At 42.4% G+C, this 16,758-nt stretch overlaps 1 protein-coding gene across 1 annotated transcript in view; it reads right to left on the reverse strand.

Moving 5' to 3' along the window:
• tnfsf10l (TNF superfamily member 10, like) overlaps nucleotides 1-16,758 on the reverse strand; it is a 30,712-nt gene that overhangs the window by 5,553 nt on the left and 8,401 nt on the right. The window contains exon 2 of the mRNA XM_058067116.2: nucleotides 10,928-11,071. Coding sequence (XP_057923099.2) covers nucleotides 10,928-11,071 — 144 coding nt within the window. The remainder of the gene's footprint in view (nucleotides 1-10,927; nucleotides 11,072-16,758) is intronic.

Below are 16,758 nucleotides of genomic sequence, written 5' to 3' on the forward strand. Positions count from 1 at the left end.
AACTATTGTTATTGTAGGGATAAAGGGTTTATATGTTCTCTATAAACAGTATTAAAGATACCGAAATATTAGAAACTCAGTCCAGTTATTCCATAAATACCATAGATTTCAACAGAAATCATTCAAACTCTTATTTCATGGAGAATTGCTAAGGGGTTTATATATTTATATATTTATGAGGTCAAGTTCTTTTTTTGAGCTGAGAGATAAAAGCACCAAAAAGCGAGAGGGGGTTGCTTGGATCTTTGGAGCTCGTTAGCTGCAGGTATTTTTACGATGCATTCAGGGAGTTCAGGGATCTGTCCCCGGATATTTTAGCAATGAAGTATTCCCACCTCATCGAGGAGGTACATAAATTCAGTGACCACTGGCAGGATTCCATGTCATCCCGATTTAGTTCTTTTTGGTTTAGCTGTAAGATGAATGTGTTTTGAAGTAGGCTTGACCAGCATTGTTCAGATGAGAGAGGATTCTAATGCTTTTAACTCACAACACTTTGTATCTTCTGTCCTGACAGGCAGGACAGACACATCCTGCAACAGGACAAAGACAAATGACTGCAAAACAGATGTGGAACTTGTCCTTGTAAAAACATTAACCATGTCTCCTCCCGCTTAGACAAAAAAAAAAATGACCGTTGTGTTATATGTGCATCTTGTTCCTTTAATGTCTGGTGCGCATGGGGAGTGAAAAAGCCCCCAAATTATGTTAGTTATTATGTTAGTCGCCTCTTTCGGTGTTATTGTTAGACAATATGCGACTTCAGAGATCATAAAACTAATATTTTGTTCACTACTTCCTGCTTCGTCCCTTGCTACATCACGGTTCATACATAGTAGTGGAAAAAAAAGTTCTCCCATCACGTGTGGCAGTGGTACTTTTTTGGATTCTTACTTTGTCCTTACTTAGCTTCAAACCCATTCTTAAGTTTCTATTAAGTAAATTGGAGGCTAACTAATTAGCTTAGCTCTTGTGTCACAGTGGATCCCATTAGCCTGTGCATGTGATGAAAACACAGCTAGCAGTGTTGTCTTATTGAATGTACATCTATGTATGCGACTTCAGAGATCATAAAACCAATATTTTGTTCACTACTTCCTGCTTCGTCCCTTGCTACGTCACGGTTCATACATAGTAGTGGAAAAAAAAGTTCTCCCATCACGTGTGGCAGTGGTACTTTTTTGGATTCTTACTTTGTCCTTACTTAGCTTCAAACCCATTCTTAAGTTTCTATTAAATAAATTGGAGGCTAACTAGTTAGCTTAGCTCTTGTGTCACAGTGGATCCCATAGCCTGTGCATGCAATGAAAATACAGCTAGCAGTGTTGTCTTATTGAATGTACATCTATGTATGCGACTTCAGAGATCATAAAACTAATATTTTGTTCACTACTTCCTGCTTCGTCCCTTGCTACATCACAGTTCATACATAGTATTGGAAAAAAAAGTTCTCCCATCACGTGTGGCAGTGGTACTTTTTTGGATTCTTACTTTGTCCTTACTTAGCTTCAAACCCATTTTTAAGTTTCTATTAAATAAATTGGAGGCTAACTAGTTAGCTTAGCTCTTGTGTCACAGTGGATCCCATACCCCGTGTATGTGATGAAACACAGCTAGCAGTGTTGTCTTATTGAATGTACATCTATGTATGGCAAATTCATATTAGACTGGCTGTCAAGTGACAAACATCACAGTGAGAGTGGATGATTTTTTTTTATGCCATTCGATCGACCCACATTACATTTGAGATACTTTCGCAATGCTAATGTTGAGTTATTATGTCTTATTGTTGCTTTTCATGTCAACAAAATTGGGTAATACAAGTATAAATGTGACTATAGGGGTGCTATTTAATGTCTACGGGGCTCTAATAATGTTAAAAATGTTTTTAAATGGTCATAAACAGATTTTCTTTGCTTTAACTATGACTTCATAGAAATTTGCCTATCGGAGCGAGGGCTGGAAGCAATTATCTGCAATAAAGGAGGGGCGATTGCATAATCTTGGTGGAGGTAGCAGTGCTCAGTTTTGATTATTTCGGTTTCAAATTTGACTGCTAGTTACACAAAAGTGACTTTCTGACTGTGTGAGGAATGCATGAAACTTCCTCTGAGGAGCACGCCACATTTGTTTATTTAAAAAAAAAAACAGCCTTTCAACTTTGCTTCCAGTGTGACCCCCTGATCCCACACGCTGCCCCCCTCTTAGTGTCTGGCCAGCCGACACCAGCGTTTGTCTCGTCTTTGCCTCCATCTGTGACCCAGCAACTCCACAAACTGTGCAGCTGCGATAACAATAACAAATAAACCTTAGCCGCCCCCCCACCCCCCCAAAAAAAAAGACGACGGTCCAGCTCACGAAGATACGACACGCGATCCACTTGGGTGTCATGTCTTTGTCGTGCACGTGTTTTAGGTTTCCAGCTCATCTCCGAGATTTAGTGTAGCCAGCTTCCTCCCGGGGAGATCGTAAATACAAGCTGTGAAAACGAGGCGCATTGACGGACGCCTGCTGATTCACTGTTTGCTTGATTTAGTGTGTCTGCCTTGAACCCTTCACTGCAAGCATCCACATCCTTTTTTTACTTTTCTGATCCCAGACAGGTGCATTGGTGTATGTACACAAGGTAGCTGCTTGTCACAGATTGTGGAATGACGGGGGAAATGCAAGCCTGTGGAGGGTGATGGATAATTATGGAAACAGGAGAAGAATGAGTCTGGCTGGGAAAAAGGAAAAAAAAGCACCAAGGAAGAGGTGGAAGAGTGAAGGAGCGACAAGCAGGCACATGAAGGAACGTTTCTCCTGCAGATTAGTAGGAGCTGCAACCCAATACTTTAATATGCTGCTTGCCCTCGACAGGCCTAGGCTGGCTGTGTGTGTATGTGTGTGTGTGTGTGTGTGTGGTCAGGTCGATGATTAATACGTGACTCGGACTGTGTTTCATAGAGAGGCAAGAATGTACACAAAAGCTTTGTTGTAGTTTTTCCTCACTGGTGAGACAACTGGTTTTGTTTTTAATCAGCGGCGGAAATTATTTTTATTTAATGTCAGTGCAAAAAAAAAAAAAGTCTGATAACCGCACTAATTCTGCTGCTTTGAAGACTTCTGGGAATGTTTGAGATGGCTTTTCTTTGTACTCAGATGAGCCAGCAATAATACAGACAATCAATGTATCAGTCAGAGGTCCCACAATAATGCCATGGAAGTGTGTGGTCCAAAAATCTAGGAATTTTGACAGGTTAAAATTTTTCACTTTTTCCAGACATTACCATCATTGCAGCCTTGAGTCTTGGCCAGTCAATCAGATATCAGCATGAATCATGACTTATTAGAAAAATGATTATTGAAGTGATATGACCCAGAGAACAACAGCCAGCAACAGTAGGTATGACAAAAACTCATTAACTTCTCCGTGCGTTTGGGGTGTAATTTTTCTTTTTTAATATTGCAAGGCTCGAGGTGCTCAATGAAGGTTTAAAACCTGTCATTACTCACCATTACTCACCACTTACGGTTGTGATTTTTTGTTTCTCACGCTTGGTTCTGTGAGCCGTCGTCTTGCAAAAATCTACATGCTGGTTTTTATACCCCCCTTACAGCTCCCGTGTGTGTAGATGATCCACTTTTCTGACCTATAAATGTAGTTACAATGTGGAATTCTCGTATTAAATGATGCCAAAGTTTCAGATAATGAGCTTTGTGCATTCGGAAGTGAGCCCTGAAAGAAGTTTGGGATGGCTCAAAATATTCAGTTTTAGAGGGCGTTGCAAAACTGTTCCTTTGTGATGTCACAGAGGAGGGAACTTCCTTATGGGCGTGGCTGTAGGCGCAATACTACAGGTCAGGCAGAAGTTACTGGAGCAAGAGAAAAATATTTTCATCTGTCAACGACATTTCACATGGGACTTTTTTTTTGTGAACATGAACGTGAAATGGCGGCATGGCGGTCTAGTGGTTAGCACGCAGACCTCACAGTTAGGAGACCAGGGTTCAATTCCACCCTCGGCCATCTCTGTGTGGAGTTTGCATGTTCTCCCCGTACATGCGTGGGTTTTCTCCGGGTACTCCGGTTTCCTCCCACATTCCAAAAACATGCTAGGTTAATTGGCGACTCCAAATTGTCCATAGGTATGAATGTGAGTGTGAATGGTTGTTTGTCTATATGTGCCCTGTGATTGGCTGGCCACCAGTCCAGGGTGTACCCCGCCTCACGCCCGAAGACAGCTGGGATAGGCTCCAGCACCCCCCGCGACCCTTGTGAGGAAAAAGGGGTAGATAATAAATGAATGAATGAATGAACGTGAAATATCCATCAAACTGTTGCTGAAGCCAGAAGCAGCGCACTCTCACCGGGAAAGGTGCAATAATGTCGGACATGCTGTGTATCCATGGAGGTATCTGCAATTCACATCCGGCTTTTTAGCTCCACGGTACCAGCGGGGCCTGTGACAAAGTGTGTCCGTCAATGAGTGCTCCTCCTCGGAGCACCAGCTGTGCCATCGTTTGTAGCTAGGAAGCACTTTGCGCATGTGACCAATCAAAGCGAAGTGGGCTTACCCGCAGGCGGGCATTCGGTGGAATAAATTAAAACTGACAGTTTTGGCAGGAAGCACAAATCCAAGGAAATACAGCTGGAATGGGTGCAGTTTTCTGTGGCGGTTATTGTGTGTAGCTGCTCTATAGGAGTCCACAACTCAATACAACGGGTCGAAAAATGAGAATAATAGGTCCCCTTTAAGATATGTGGCGAAGCCTGCTTCTTTTCCATCGAGTCAAAGACAGTAAAATGTCTACGATCAAGCGGAGAAGTTTTTGGGAGGGCCCTGTTTGGTTCCTGGTGCATAAAGCAAGGTCTTAACTGGACTTGATGAACTAAGGCCTCTTGTAGAAATAGATCAGCTAAATGTTTACCTTCTTTTTTTGGTAAAGTTCACAGAAACCTGCAGAAAAAATAGCCTAAAATGGCTAATTTCACCTTGTCATGGACATAAATTAAGATCATGCATGTACAGTTACCACAGAGGGGCCTCGGGTTTGTCCCCCCGATCGCACCTGATGTGAGGATCACATTTCCATCAGTGAGTGGACAGTGTTTTCTAAACCCCCCCTGCCACTTTCTGTGACTGTGACGGGCGTAACTTTTCAACTTGACACGTCATAAAGCGTTGAACTTCATTCAGCTTTTCTTCTCACACTCCCGTGATGGGTTTGGGTGGGTTAATATAAAAAGGACAGGAAACCTGTAAAGTGGTCTCGCCTCAGTCTGGATTGTATTTCATTTTTCTTTCACTTTCTACTTGACCTCCTAAGTAGCTCCACCCAGCCCCCCCTGCTCAGTCACATGATATTAAAATATGACATCATTGTTGTAATTATGAGCTTGTCCTCTGGGGTTGTCCTGGATTATTGCAGGGAAATTCCCCTGGTAGCGTTGGAATGAGGCATTTATTAATAGAAGGATTTTTGTGAGGTCAACCAGGCTGCTAATAGGCGCCTCGTGTTTTTGTAAAAGTCGTGCATACAGGAGCATGTCGGAGCAACTGGACTGTATCTCCGAATAAGATAACAGTTTCTTGTTTTTTATACAGCGAGACCAAACTGCCATTTTATCGCCTTTAAACACCGCTGCGATTACATCAATCGCCCTCCATCTCTTTGTTACAATCGGGATCAGATAAGCAGCAAATCGCCGCCTGGCAGGGGGGCGATTCGCAGCGGTTGTCGCGGCCACACCGAGGTCAATCAAGCGGAAGCTTTTTAAATGGAAACAGTCGACTCGGAGTGTTAATGAGGCACGGCGTTAAACGCTTCCGGGGTTATTGAGGACGTTTATTGGCGCCGTGGAACACTGTTGGAACTTGTATGAAATATACTGTAGTAAGACTTAGATGCTGGGTGTTTAAGGTTGAATTAGCATTATTATTGGTCGAGGCAGGCTTTGTTGTGTTCAGGTTTCCTTCCCTAGAGAGAGTTTTCCCTTGCCTCCATCGCCAAGTACTTTCACATGTGGTGCTGTATAAATACAATTGATTTGACTTGGCAATATGGTGACCTCGTGGTTAGCATGTCCGCCTCACAGTCAGGAGATCCTGGTTTAGTTTTCCTTTGTAACGTCTCTGTGTAGATTTTCTGCAAGTACTCCAGCTTCCTTCCACATCCCAAACACACACACATGTTTAGTTCATTGTAAATTATCCATAGGTGTGAATGTAAGAGTGAATGTGTGTGTCTACAAGCATGTGTCCTCTGATTGACTGATGATCAGGCCAGAGCAGGGATGGGCAAACTACGGCCCCGGGGGCCACATGCGGCCCGCCAAGCGTTTGAATCCGGTCCGCCAGTTGCTTTCTAAGTACGTATTTCAACTTTTAACATACACGCTGGCAACATGACTTGCAAGTCGGATGTCTTATTCAGTAAAAAAAAAAAACACAACAAACTAAAAAATTAAATTTCGTAGTTTGATGTGGTCCGATGTTTAAATAGCTAATAGTATAACACTTTTACAGATAAAATCAGACAAATAATTCAAGATGGACTGTTTATAAGCGTAAAATAGTGTGTGTGTTAAATATATATTCTGGCCGCTTGGACAATTTTGTTAGCTCAACGCGGCCCATGAGTCAAAAAGTTTGCCCACCCCAGTCCAGAGTGTACCACGTCGCTCACACAAACACCTCAAGCTCTCCCGCAACATCAATGAGGACAAGCGCTAAAGAAAATGAATGAATCGACAATTTGGCTTAAAGTGGACCGATTATACCGATTATTTTCTGACCTATACATAATATTCAAATGTTGTATTATTGTATTCAACAAGTGTCAGATAATAAGGTTTTGGATGATTCTGTAAGTCCTCAGCAGCGTTTCAGAGTGTGACCAATCACAGCGGAGTGGGCGTACCTACAGGAAAGCCTGGGGTGGAGCAAATGAAACAGACAGTTTGGGTCGGAAGCAGGAAGCGCTGCAGAATAGGTGCAGAATATTGAAGATCTAGCAAGCTTTGTGTGCTGGTTATTGTGAGTAGCTGCTCTATAGGAGGCCACAAGTCAATACAAAAGCACAATGAGCACAATAGGACCCCTTTAACTTGAATAGTTTTTCTTGTCACCATTTTCAACTAGCAAGGTCGCTATTGAATTTGCATGAAGTCACAGACTTTAAGGATGATATCTAATACTGGAAATAGGAGAATTTCCTTATATTCACACTTGTTAGAGGTTTTTTTTGGGGGGGGGTTGGAGGCTATTAACTAGCAACTTAAGTTGACAGATAAGCTACCTAAATTACATACTCACATTTTATATAAATGTAAAAAAATGTCAAAATGTCTTTGGTAAATATGCCCCTGGTTATTATGAGTGTATTGAGTGCTCACGTTCTGATTTATTTGATGTCAAGTTAAATCATGTTAGCACATTGACTGTTACAACAACAAAAGCGAACTCTAGGCTCCTGCAGTTGTTTATTTTGTTATTTTAATTAGATGTTGTAATATCATGCAATGTGTTTTATGCGCAGTGCATAAATAAACAGTATCACCTTACATTATTATTCTTGCACAACCAACCGCCTGTTGTTAGTTATTTTTATAGTGCAACAAAAAATGCAGATGATGTCATTGCTCACACAAAGAGTTTGGAGGTCAATTCGTCAAAGTCTGTTACGGACTTACACAAAGCCAGAGTAACACAGGCTCTCATAAATACTTTTTTTTTTTAAATGTTTCTTCAAATGGTCTCCTCCGGAGCGAATGCAGAGGGCCGCCATGTGTGCTCTGAGACTGATTGGTTTTTGTCTGTTGAAAGTCACACTCGTTGCATGCTGGATGTGATTTTCACCCGTTCATGATGTGAAAGTGCCGGGGTGCTGATTGAAAACAGACCAAGTCCTTCCAGGGATTGTCTTTTTACATAAATATTGTATCTAGATTGCTGGAAGTGCGCTTCCCGCTGAGGGAGTTCTTGTTATCCAGTTTGGTTTGGATGACACTCACAAGATTTAGTACCGCTGATGCATTTTATTTTCTCAAAAAAAACCTCCAATCCGCACATCATTTGTGCTTTATATACAGACACATCTTTTATTTTCCTTTTCAGAGGGAATTAAATGGATATTTGCTGTTCCGGAGTTTCTTTTCCCAACTCTCATCTGCTCTCACTTTCCACTTCCTTTTCACTCACGTCATTTATAGTGTCTGGTCTCATCTTCTTATATATACTCTTTCTTTTTCTTCCTGAACTTTGACCCACATGTATATACATACATTCAATGGCGTCATGATGTAGATGTTGCAAATATAAACTGCTGGTTGGGCTGAAACTCTGTGCTAACTGCTAGCTTCAATTTGAGTACTTACAGGAATTTGACTAAAGAGCACCTATTTTGCTTATTTTTGTGCCCTTTGTATAGAGTTGTGGACTCCTCTAGAGAAGCTACACACGGAAGCTTTCTAGATCTTCCATAATCTGCACCTATTTGCAGCTGTATTTCTTTGGATTTTCTGCTTCCTGCTAAAATTGTCTGTTTTAATGTATTCCACCCATGACCCAGGCACGTCCACTCTGCTGTGATTGGTCACACTCCCAGGTGCTCATGGGGACCTCCGGATAGCTGCGGAATCTAACTTTATAAGCTATCTCTCAATGGTACGGAGCTTTAGCATTTTAGCATGAGGTTTTCTACAACATTGGTAACGTGTAATGGGGTCATTACATGTTGTGGTGGGAAATGCCCAATAGCAACTCCAGACTCAGTGAGGTTGTAATTTGCTCTCTGCTTTGTGTTTGCACACTCTATAATGCTACACATTACGTTTCATTACTTACACAAAATAAACACAGTTAGGACACTGATAAATAGTGACTCACTGTTTGCTCTTCTGACTCTTGCACATGACCAAGTAACGATGGAAAGACTTCAGCAACAGTTTGTCAGCTAATCCAGCAGCATAGTGGCCCATGTTCACAAAACAATCCAGCGTGAAATGCTGTTGACTGATTAAAATCTTTTTCTTTTTGCTGGTAGGGAATCAGGAACTCCAACCACTTCTGCCTGATGTTTGCCTATTAGGAATTGTAAACAAATTTATTAATTCATTAATTTTCTACCGCTTTTTCCTCACGGGGGTCGCGGGGGTGCTGGAGCCTATCCCAGCTGTCTTCGGGCGAGAGGCGGGGTACACCCTGGACTGGTCGCCAGCCAATCACAGGGCACATATAGACAAACAACCATTCACACTCACATTCATACCTATGGACAATTTGGAGTCGCCAATTAACCTAGCATGTTTTTGGAATGTGGGAGGAAACCGGAGTACCCGGAGAAAATCCACGCATGCACGGGGAGAACATGCAAACTCCATACAGAGATGGCCGAGGGTGGAATTGAACCCTGGTCTCCTAGCTGTGAGGTCTGCGCGCTAACCACTAGACCGCCGTGCCGGTAAACAAATTTAGTTCAATTAATTTTTTTCAAGACCGTAAGCGGAGAAGCAGAGCTTGGGGGTGGGCAGCAAGCGTATCTGGCCTACAGCGCACACCCATATAAGGAAGCGTGGCACTCTGTGACATCACAAACAGCCAGTGTTAGAACGCCTTCTGAAACCGATCGTTCAAATCCATTCCAAACTTCTTTCAGGGTTCATCTCCAAATGCGCAAACATCGTTTGGGTCAGAAGCAGACATCATTTGACACATTTATAGGTCAGAAAAGTGGAAAAAGAATAATCGGTCCCCTTTAACTTTAAATGTCCAAAATTATATTATGTTCTTCTCTAAGGTCCCACAATAGTTAGGGTCCTATGATAATGGAATCGCGGAATTGGCCAATAAAAACAGAATCTTTTGTTAACTGTGGAATTTCGCAGAAATTGATGCTTGTGTTTAGGCAGTTTATTAGTGCTTTTAGCGGTGTGTTTAGCTTTAATGCCAAGTAATGCTAATGCTAATTAACTGTAAAGTGTCCATGCCCATCTTCAACAGCGTGTGTGTCTTCAAGAAACGCTACTGTGCACTTTTAATACACTTTTTCCGCACTTGTCCAATGTAATAGATACCATATATCACATACAAGAACATAACATTAAGGAATAGAACTGGAGGAAACAAACCTTAGCAACACTAGCATAGCTATGTGTGCTGCAGTGCTAACATTACATTACAGCAACACCATGCTAGGTTAGCGTATTGGCTGAAATGACCAAGCTTATGGCAAAGAACACATCTAAAAAGTCACTTTTGTCACTTGAAATACTATACTTAGCAACCCAAAGTGGCCACAGTTATCAAAACAAAAGCTTTTGAGTTGAGTTATCTTGTGTCTGTGCCATTGTGGTCACTCATCACATCTAAAAATAGCAGCAGACAGATATACTTACACACTTGTGTCCGTGACCTTTTATTGGTCTAAAATGATATAAACACGTACCTATTTATGCTATCTTCCCCAACTTGATTTCAGCCACTTGGACCGTGATAAACAGATAAAACACACACGCATACACACAAGCTCCAAGATGTAAACAAGAAAGAAGGTCAGTGGTGTTTATGTGAGTCACTGCTGGCCGCCTGACAGAGGAGCAACAATTCCCGCCCGTCAGCGCCGAGACAAAAACACGTCAGCATTAACCGCACAACCGCTTACAATTGAACGGTCACGCCGATTTCACGGCCCAACCAGAGTCTAAAATCCCCATCATCGGACACGATATGCTCTAGTTTCCACACTCAGGAATTCCAAAAAAAAAAAATACGCTGCACGTGTCTCGCCTGCAATCGGTTGCACCCAAAACTCCATGTGTGTTGTGACCCCCTGCAGATGTTCCCTCAGAGGACCGTATTCCTTCACACCTAATCAGCCTCCATGTGCTCTATGAGTGCGTGTTTTGGTGGCAGCGACGATATATTAACAGTTGTTTTGACGTTACCTTGGAGATGTAGGCTTTGATGCCCTCGGCCAGCTTGATGCAGGGTTCTCCCAGGAGCTGCGCCAGCTGGTCAGGGATGTCCTGGTCCAGAGCGTTGAGTAGACTCAGGCACTTGAGCTCCTCTGTTACCCCTTGACTGCGCACCTTTAGAACATAAAGACATAAGAATATAAGGCATTAGTAGGAACATCTGACTAGCTTGGCGTCCACTGTTGACTGTTTTTACCATTATTAGAGCCCTCGACACATGAATAACACCCCTATAATCACCTTTGCACTTGTATTACTCAATGTAGTAGTAATAATACAAGGAAATAAGCCATCTTAGACATAAATAAGATTGACTCATTATTAGCATGGACAGCATACTTCCTAAGGTGGCTATTGTCTCATCAATATACGTAACAATATTGACACCTTGTGACCACTTTATTAACAAGCAGAAAACACATATGCAGTGAGCATTCACACACAGTTCAGGTGTATTCTAAAAAGTGGTTTCAACCAATTTTGCATGTACTCGTAGTGACTGTTCAACTATGGTGATGCAGTACCTGAATATATGTGTATAAGTACACATACTGAAAGGAAAGGAAAACAAACGTTCCTCCCTTTCTGTGTGCCTTGACTCCCACGTGTGAGTGAGAAATGTCAGGTTAGCTTTCTTCGGGAAGGGAGGGCGACATGAGCCCTTCAGGGAGGTCGCTCGCGTCACGGTCTGCGAGCGCCGCTAATGACTGTAACAAGCTGCCGTGAAGAAAGATAACAGTGTATCCTTTCTTCTTATTAATACTGTATCTTTCTGCTCCACTTCTGTCTTTTTAATGAAACTCTTTCCCTTTGTGCTTCCACAATGGCGCTCCCCCCTCCCTGCTTGATGCACGATGGCATCTCGCCGCTCTGCGTGCCAAACTTTGGTAAAGTGGCGGCGGCGGCGGCGGTGGTGGGGGTGAGTTTATGGGAAAGATTCTTTAAAGGAGCGAGGCCTCGCCGCGTCAGTCCTTTTTGGTTCCGTATAAAGAGTGACTCAGCCCTGGGTGTCTGCATCAGGAGCTCTAATGAGATTCATATGTACCACCGCTTTGTGCTGACAACTTAGGGAGGCTCCCAATGGCCGATAGCATCAACTGGGGATCCAATTGGACACATGTGGGCCAGTTTTTTTCCATCAGTCCATCTATTTTACGTGTGTTTTTCACACTGAGAACAACTTCAGTCCAAATGTTTTTGACAGGAATGTAAATGCAAATATATGGCTCTTAGAAGACGTGACACGAAGCGTAATCTGATATCTGTGACTTTTAGTTGCCTTTAAGAAGCAGGGCCTGGGAAGTGAATACAGTTGATTATTGACTGTGTGAATGCTCACTGCATATGTGTTTTCTTAATGTGTTAATAACCTGTCCAGACACAATCTCAAGTTCTTGTTTTTTCATGCACAAGATTAGACACATGCAATCCAGAAAATGATATGTAAATGTTACAAAAAAGTGGATTAATAAATTGACAATAAAAGCACAAATACTGCGGATTTCAGAAAACAACAGATGGAATGATACAGCACTCTACCAGAAGCAATTAAGTCTGTAAAATTAAACAATTTTTTAAAAAATCAAAAAATTGTTAACTATAATGATGGAAATGGTAATATTAATGATGACTAGAATGATGGTCATGATGATAAAGATTATAACAATAATGATAATAATGATAACAATAATAATATTACAATGATAATAACAGGGGAAAACAAGACAGTGGCATGAACATGATTGTATCTTGCAAAAAGGGGTAAGTTATATTTTGATTGATGTAAGAAATGCACTGTAATGTTTCATATATTTGCCCAAATAGAAAAATAAAAAAATAAGTGGTCACAGGGTGTCAATATTGTTACATATATTGATGAGACAATAGCCATCTTCGGAAGTATGCTGTCCATGCTAATAATGTGTGAATCTTATTTATGTCTAAGATGGCTTATTTCCTTGTATTATTACTACCACATTGAGTAATACAAGTGCAAAGGTGACTATAGGGGTGTTATTCATGTGTCAAGGGCTCTAATAATGGTAAAAACAGTATTTAGAAGGTCATAAATATATATATTTATATATATAATTTTATAATATAATATAATAAATATAATTAAAATAAATAATAATAGACCAGGGTTCAATTCCACCCTCAGCCATCTCTGTGTGGAGTTTGCATGTTCTCCCAGTGCATGCGTGGGTTTTCTCCGGGTACTCCGGTTTCCTCCCACATTCCAAAAACATGCTAGGTTAATTGGTGACTCCAAATTGTCCATAGGTATGAATGTGAGTGTGAATGGTTGTTTGTCTATATGTGCCCTGTGATTGGCTGGCCACCAGTCCAGGGTGTACCCCGCCTCTCGCCCGAATACAGCTGTGATAGGCTCCAGCACCCTGCCGCGACCCTTGTGAGGATAAGCGGTAGAAAATGAATGAATGAATAAATAATAATAAATATAATTTAATTAATATATAATTTAATATATAATATTGAATCGCAGTTTGTGGGAGTTCCCTTGGAACTGGTCTGGAACCAATTAACCACAATAAATGACAGACAAGTTTTCACATGTAGGAAGTAACAGCATTTCTACAGCTTCCAATTAAAGGCCCATCCTCTTTGCGGTTTAGGTAAATAAACACCCTGTCTATTTTTATCTCCTTTGTTTGACAACTTAGTGTGTTTATTGTGTGTACTGTGTTTATTTTCGTGAGTCCGTTTGTGTGTCTTTGTCGCACGGCAAGGTATAATTGTATGAGTGCAGCAATCAAACTCAATTTGTGCAGACAGTTTTGTTGTTATTTCCATAAGGAAGTTAGCATTCCCTTTTTTTTCTCTCATTTGGTGTACTGCAGGCGGCACGGTGGTCGAGTGGTTATCGCGTAGACCTCACAGCTAGGAGACCAGGGTTTAATTCCACCCTCGGCCATCTCTGTGTGGAGTTTGCATGTTCTCCCCGTGCATGTGTGGGTTTTCTCCGGGTAGGTTAATGCTAGGTTAATTGTCCATAGGTATGAATGTGAGTGTGAATGGTTGTTTGTCTAAATGTGCCCTGTGATTGGCTGGCGACCAGTCCAGGGTGTACCCTGCCTCTCGCCCAAAGACAGCTGGGATAGGCTCCAGCACCCCCCACGACCCTTGTGAGGAAAAAGCAGTACAAAATGAATGGTGTACTGCGACATAGGAAACAAATGACACAAGATAGTTTGATTTTGAACCCAAAACAGGTGCACTGACTTTTTACGATTGCTGGACTCATATAGTTGAGCACCATCGCGACTGAGAGTGCTGACAAAGCAAAGCGTGGGGGGGGGTGTGTGCCTTGGCAAAATACGCTCCCTCCGTTTTTTGGTGGGGGATGTTTTTACATGCTGTCTTTGTGTCTGAGAACACACGGCCACAGGCTGCGTTTGTTGTGCATGCGTCCATTAGGCTCTGACAAGGCCAGCAGGGAGGGTTTGATCTATTGTGGGAAAGAAGCGTCTCAGACGTGTTAGCAAGGCGATAAAGGCGGACAACATCTTTGCACTCAGCAAAAGATAAGATGACGAGGCCAGAGGCTAGAATAAGGGGGCTATACATTTATATGCTACAGATTCATTTGTATAAGCTGGTTCTTTAACCCGGGGGGCCTGGGCTAAACTCGGCCCAACAATGGCAAATGTCGACACCCATAGCATTCTTGACCCCAGGGGGTCTCTAATGAAATTCATGACATGTTCTCTCACTCTGCACTTTGCATGTGTGAGTCTCATTGATCTCCTGCCTGTGCACTTCCCCTATCCATCTATTTTCTATACCGCTTGTCTTACACCACAATTAATTGCTCATTTCAGAGTTTCTGCTTTGCCTTCACAAGCGCTGTGATGTGTGGATGGGGTCTGGTGCCAAACCTCCTTCCAACTTTTGGTCTCCCAGTAGGATAATTTCCTTCATTTACTTTTCCGATCAAACTCCCCGAGCCAAGTTCTGTCTCCTATCGAGCCTTTCTGTGCATCACCAAGACTCAGTTAAACAGGCATCATGTTGAGATGGACTTGGCGGCCCAGTATGACCACAACTGGAGCACCTCCAATGGATTTGAATATGAAACTTCCTACTCCAAAAATCCAGCGACTGGATCACTGGCCCCCTTAGTATTTTTTTTTCCAAAAATGATTCAGCAATTCATTCATTTTCTACCGCTTTTCCTCACGAGGGTCGCGAGGGTGCTGGAGCCTATCCCAGCTGTCTTCGGGCGAGAGGCGGGGTACACCCTGGACTGGTCGCCAGCCAATCACAGGGCACATATAGACAAACAACCATTCACACTCACATTCATACCTATGGAATGAATAGACCAATTAACCTAGCATGTTTTTGGAATGTGGGAGGAAACCGGAGTACCCGGAGGAAACCCACGCATGCACGGGGAGAACATGCAAACTCAGAGGGTGGAATTGAACGCTGGTCTCCTAGCTGTGAGGTCTGCGAACTAACCACTCGACCGCCATGCATTCCTTCAACATTTTATTCATTATGTAGTGGATATTTCCAAGACTCCTAAACTCTCAATGCTCTTGTCCCCAGTGAGGAGTTTCCTTCTTTTGGATCTGAAGCAATGAGTGGGTCACTTGGGGGTGGGTGGGGGGGAAGGACCAGGTGCACATATGCTAAAGGTATTTAGCAACACACCCATGCTGAGCATTATGGTTATGTTGTATGTGACTTATGGCATGTATTACATTGGACAATTGCAGAGTTCTTGGAGACGCACACAGCTACTTAGCATTAAAGCTACAGTCACACAAAACCAGCACACTTATTAAAATGTGTACTTTAATACGGTACAGGACATTTTAGTCAAAAAGATGGGGAGTACCTAAGAGGAAATGTCCAGGCTGACTAAATTACTGTGATGCCCGTTCCGACTCTCGCAGGAAGTGAGGAACAATACCTCACTGTTCCCACACCCGTGCGCGTGCATGTGTGTGGCCGGTCGGACTGTTTTTGGCTGGCCTTTGCTGGTCACCGAAAACCTGAAAAGAATATCTCTGAGGCTTGGTTGGAAACCCTGCTGCAAACCATGTGTGTGTGTGTGTGTGTGTGTGTGTGAGGTTTTTTTGGCAGTCCACAGCGCTCATTTGAAAGGATTAGCAACAGTTGAGAGGGGCCATGTAACTAAAATCCAGCAGGCCAGTGATGGATGGACAAAGCAAGAGGTCCAAATATAGACGCGCACTTAAATGTAACATGCAAGTTTATATTTGTTTCATTGGCACTGACACACACACACACACACACACACACACAGCTGGGCACTAAAGTATAAATTAGCCAAACACGGGCAAGCGCAAGTGAAAAGCAAACATGGGAGGACATCCAACATGGATGTGTCATGCACACGCAACACAATCTATCATCTACTTCTAGTCTACGTCCTCTGATGGTCATGTTGACATTTAACGCCGCAGTTCAGCCACAGACTGTCTCCAAAAAAAAAAAAAACAACAGGTGGCGCTCTAACCCTGACTTTTAAACTATTCACACCACTTAGAAGTTGATTTTTAACTATTGGTATGAAGTTGAGAAGAGTGCACCAAAAAAGATTTTCATGATGCGAGGAAGCGACGGAGGTGAAGCTCTCGGCGTTGTTATTTTTGGGTGATTTGTTGGAATTTGCTAGCCACAGTTTTGACAGATGGTTATAAATTTTAAAAGAAACATGAGTAAAATTACAAAAGCAGATCACTTTCGCAGTTTTTAGGTCACTTTAAAATAGATCTGTATGACACCTCCATATAAAGGTCCCACAT

The sequence above is a fragment of the Doryrhamphus excisus genome, linkage group LG2, assembly GCF_037039965.1.
Source record: "Doryrhamphus excisus strain RoL-2023G ecotype Guam linkage group LG2, RoL_Dexc_Guam_v1.1, whole genome shotgun sequence".
NCBI classification, from domain to species: domain Eukaryota; kingdom Metazoa; phylum Chordata; class Actinopteri; order Syngnathiformes; family Syngnathidae; genus Doryrhamphus; species Doryrhamphus excisus.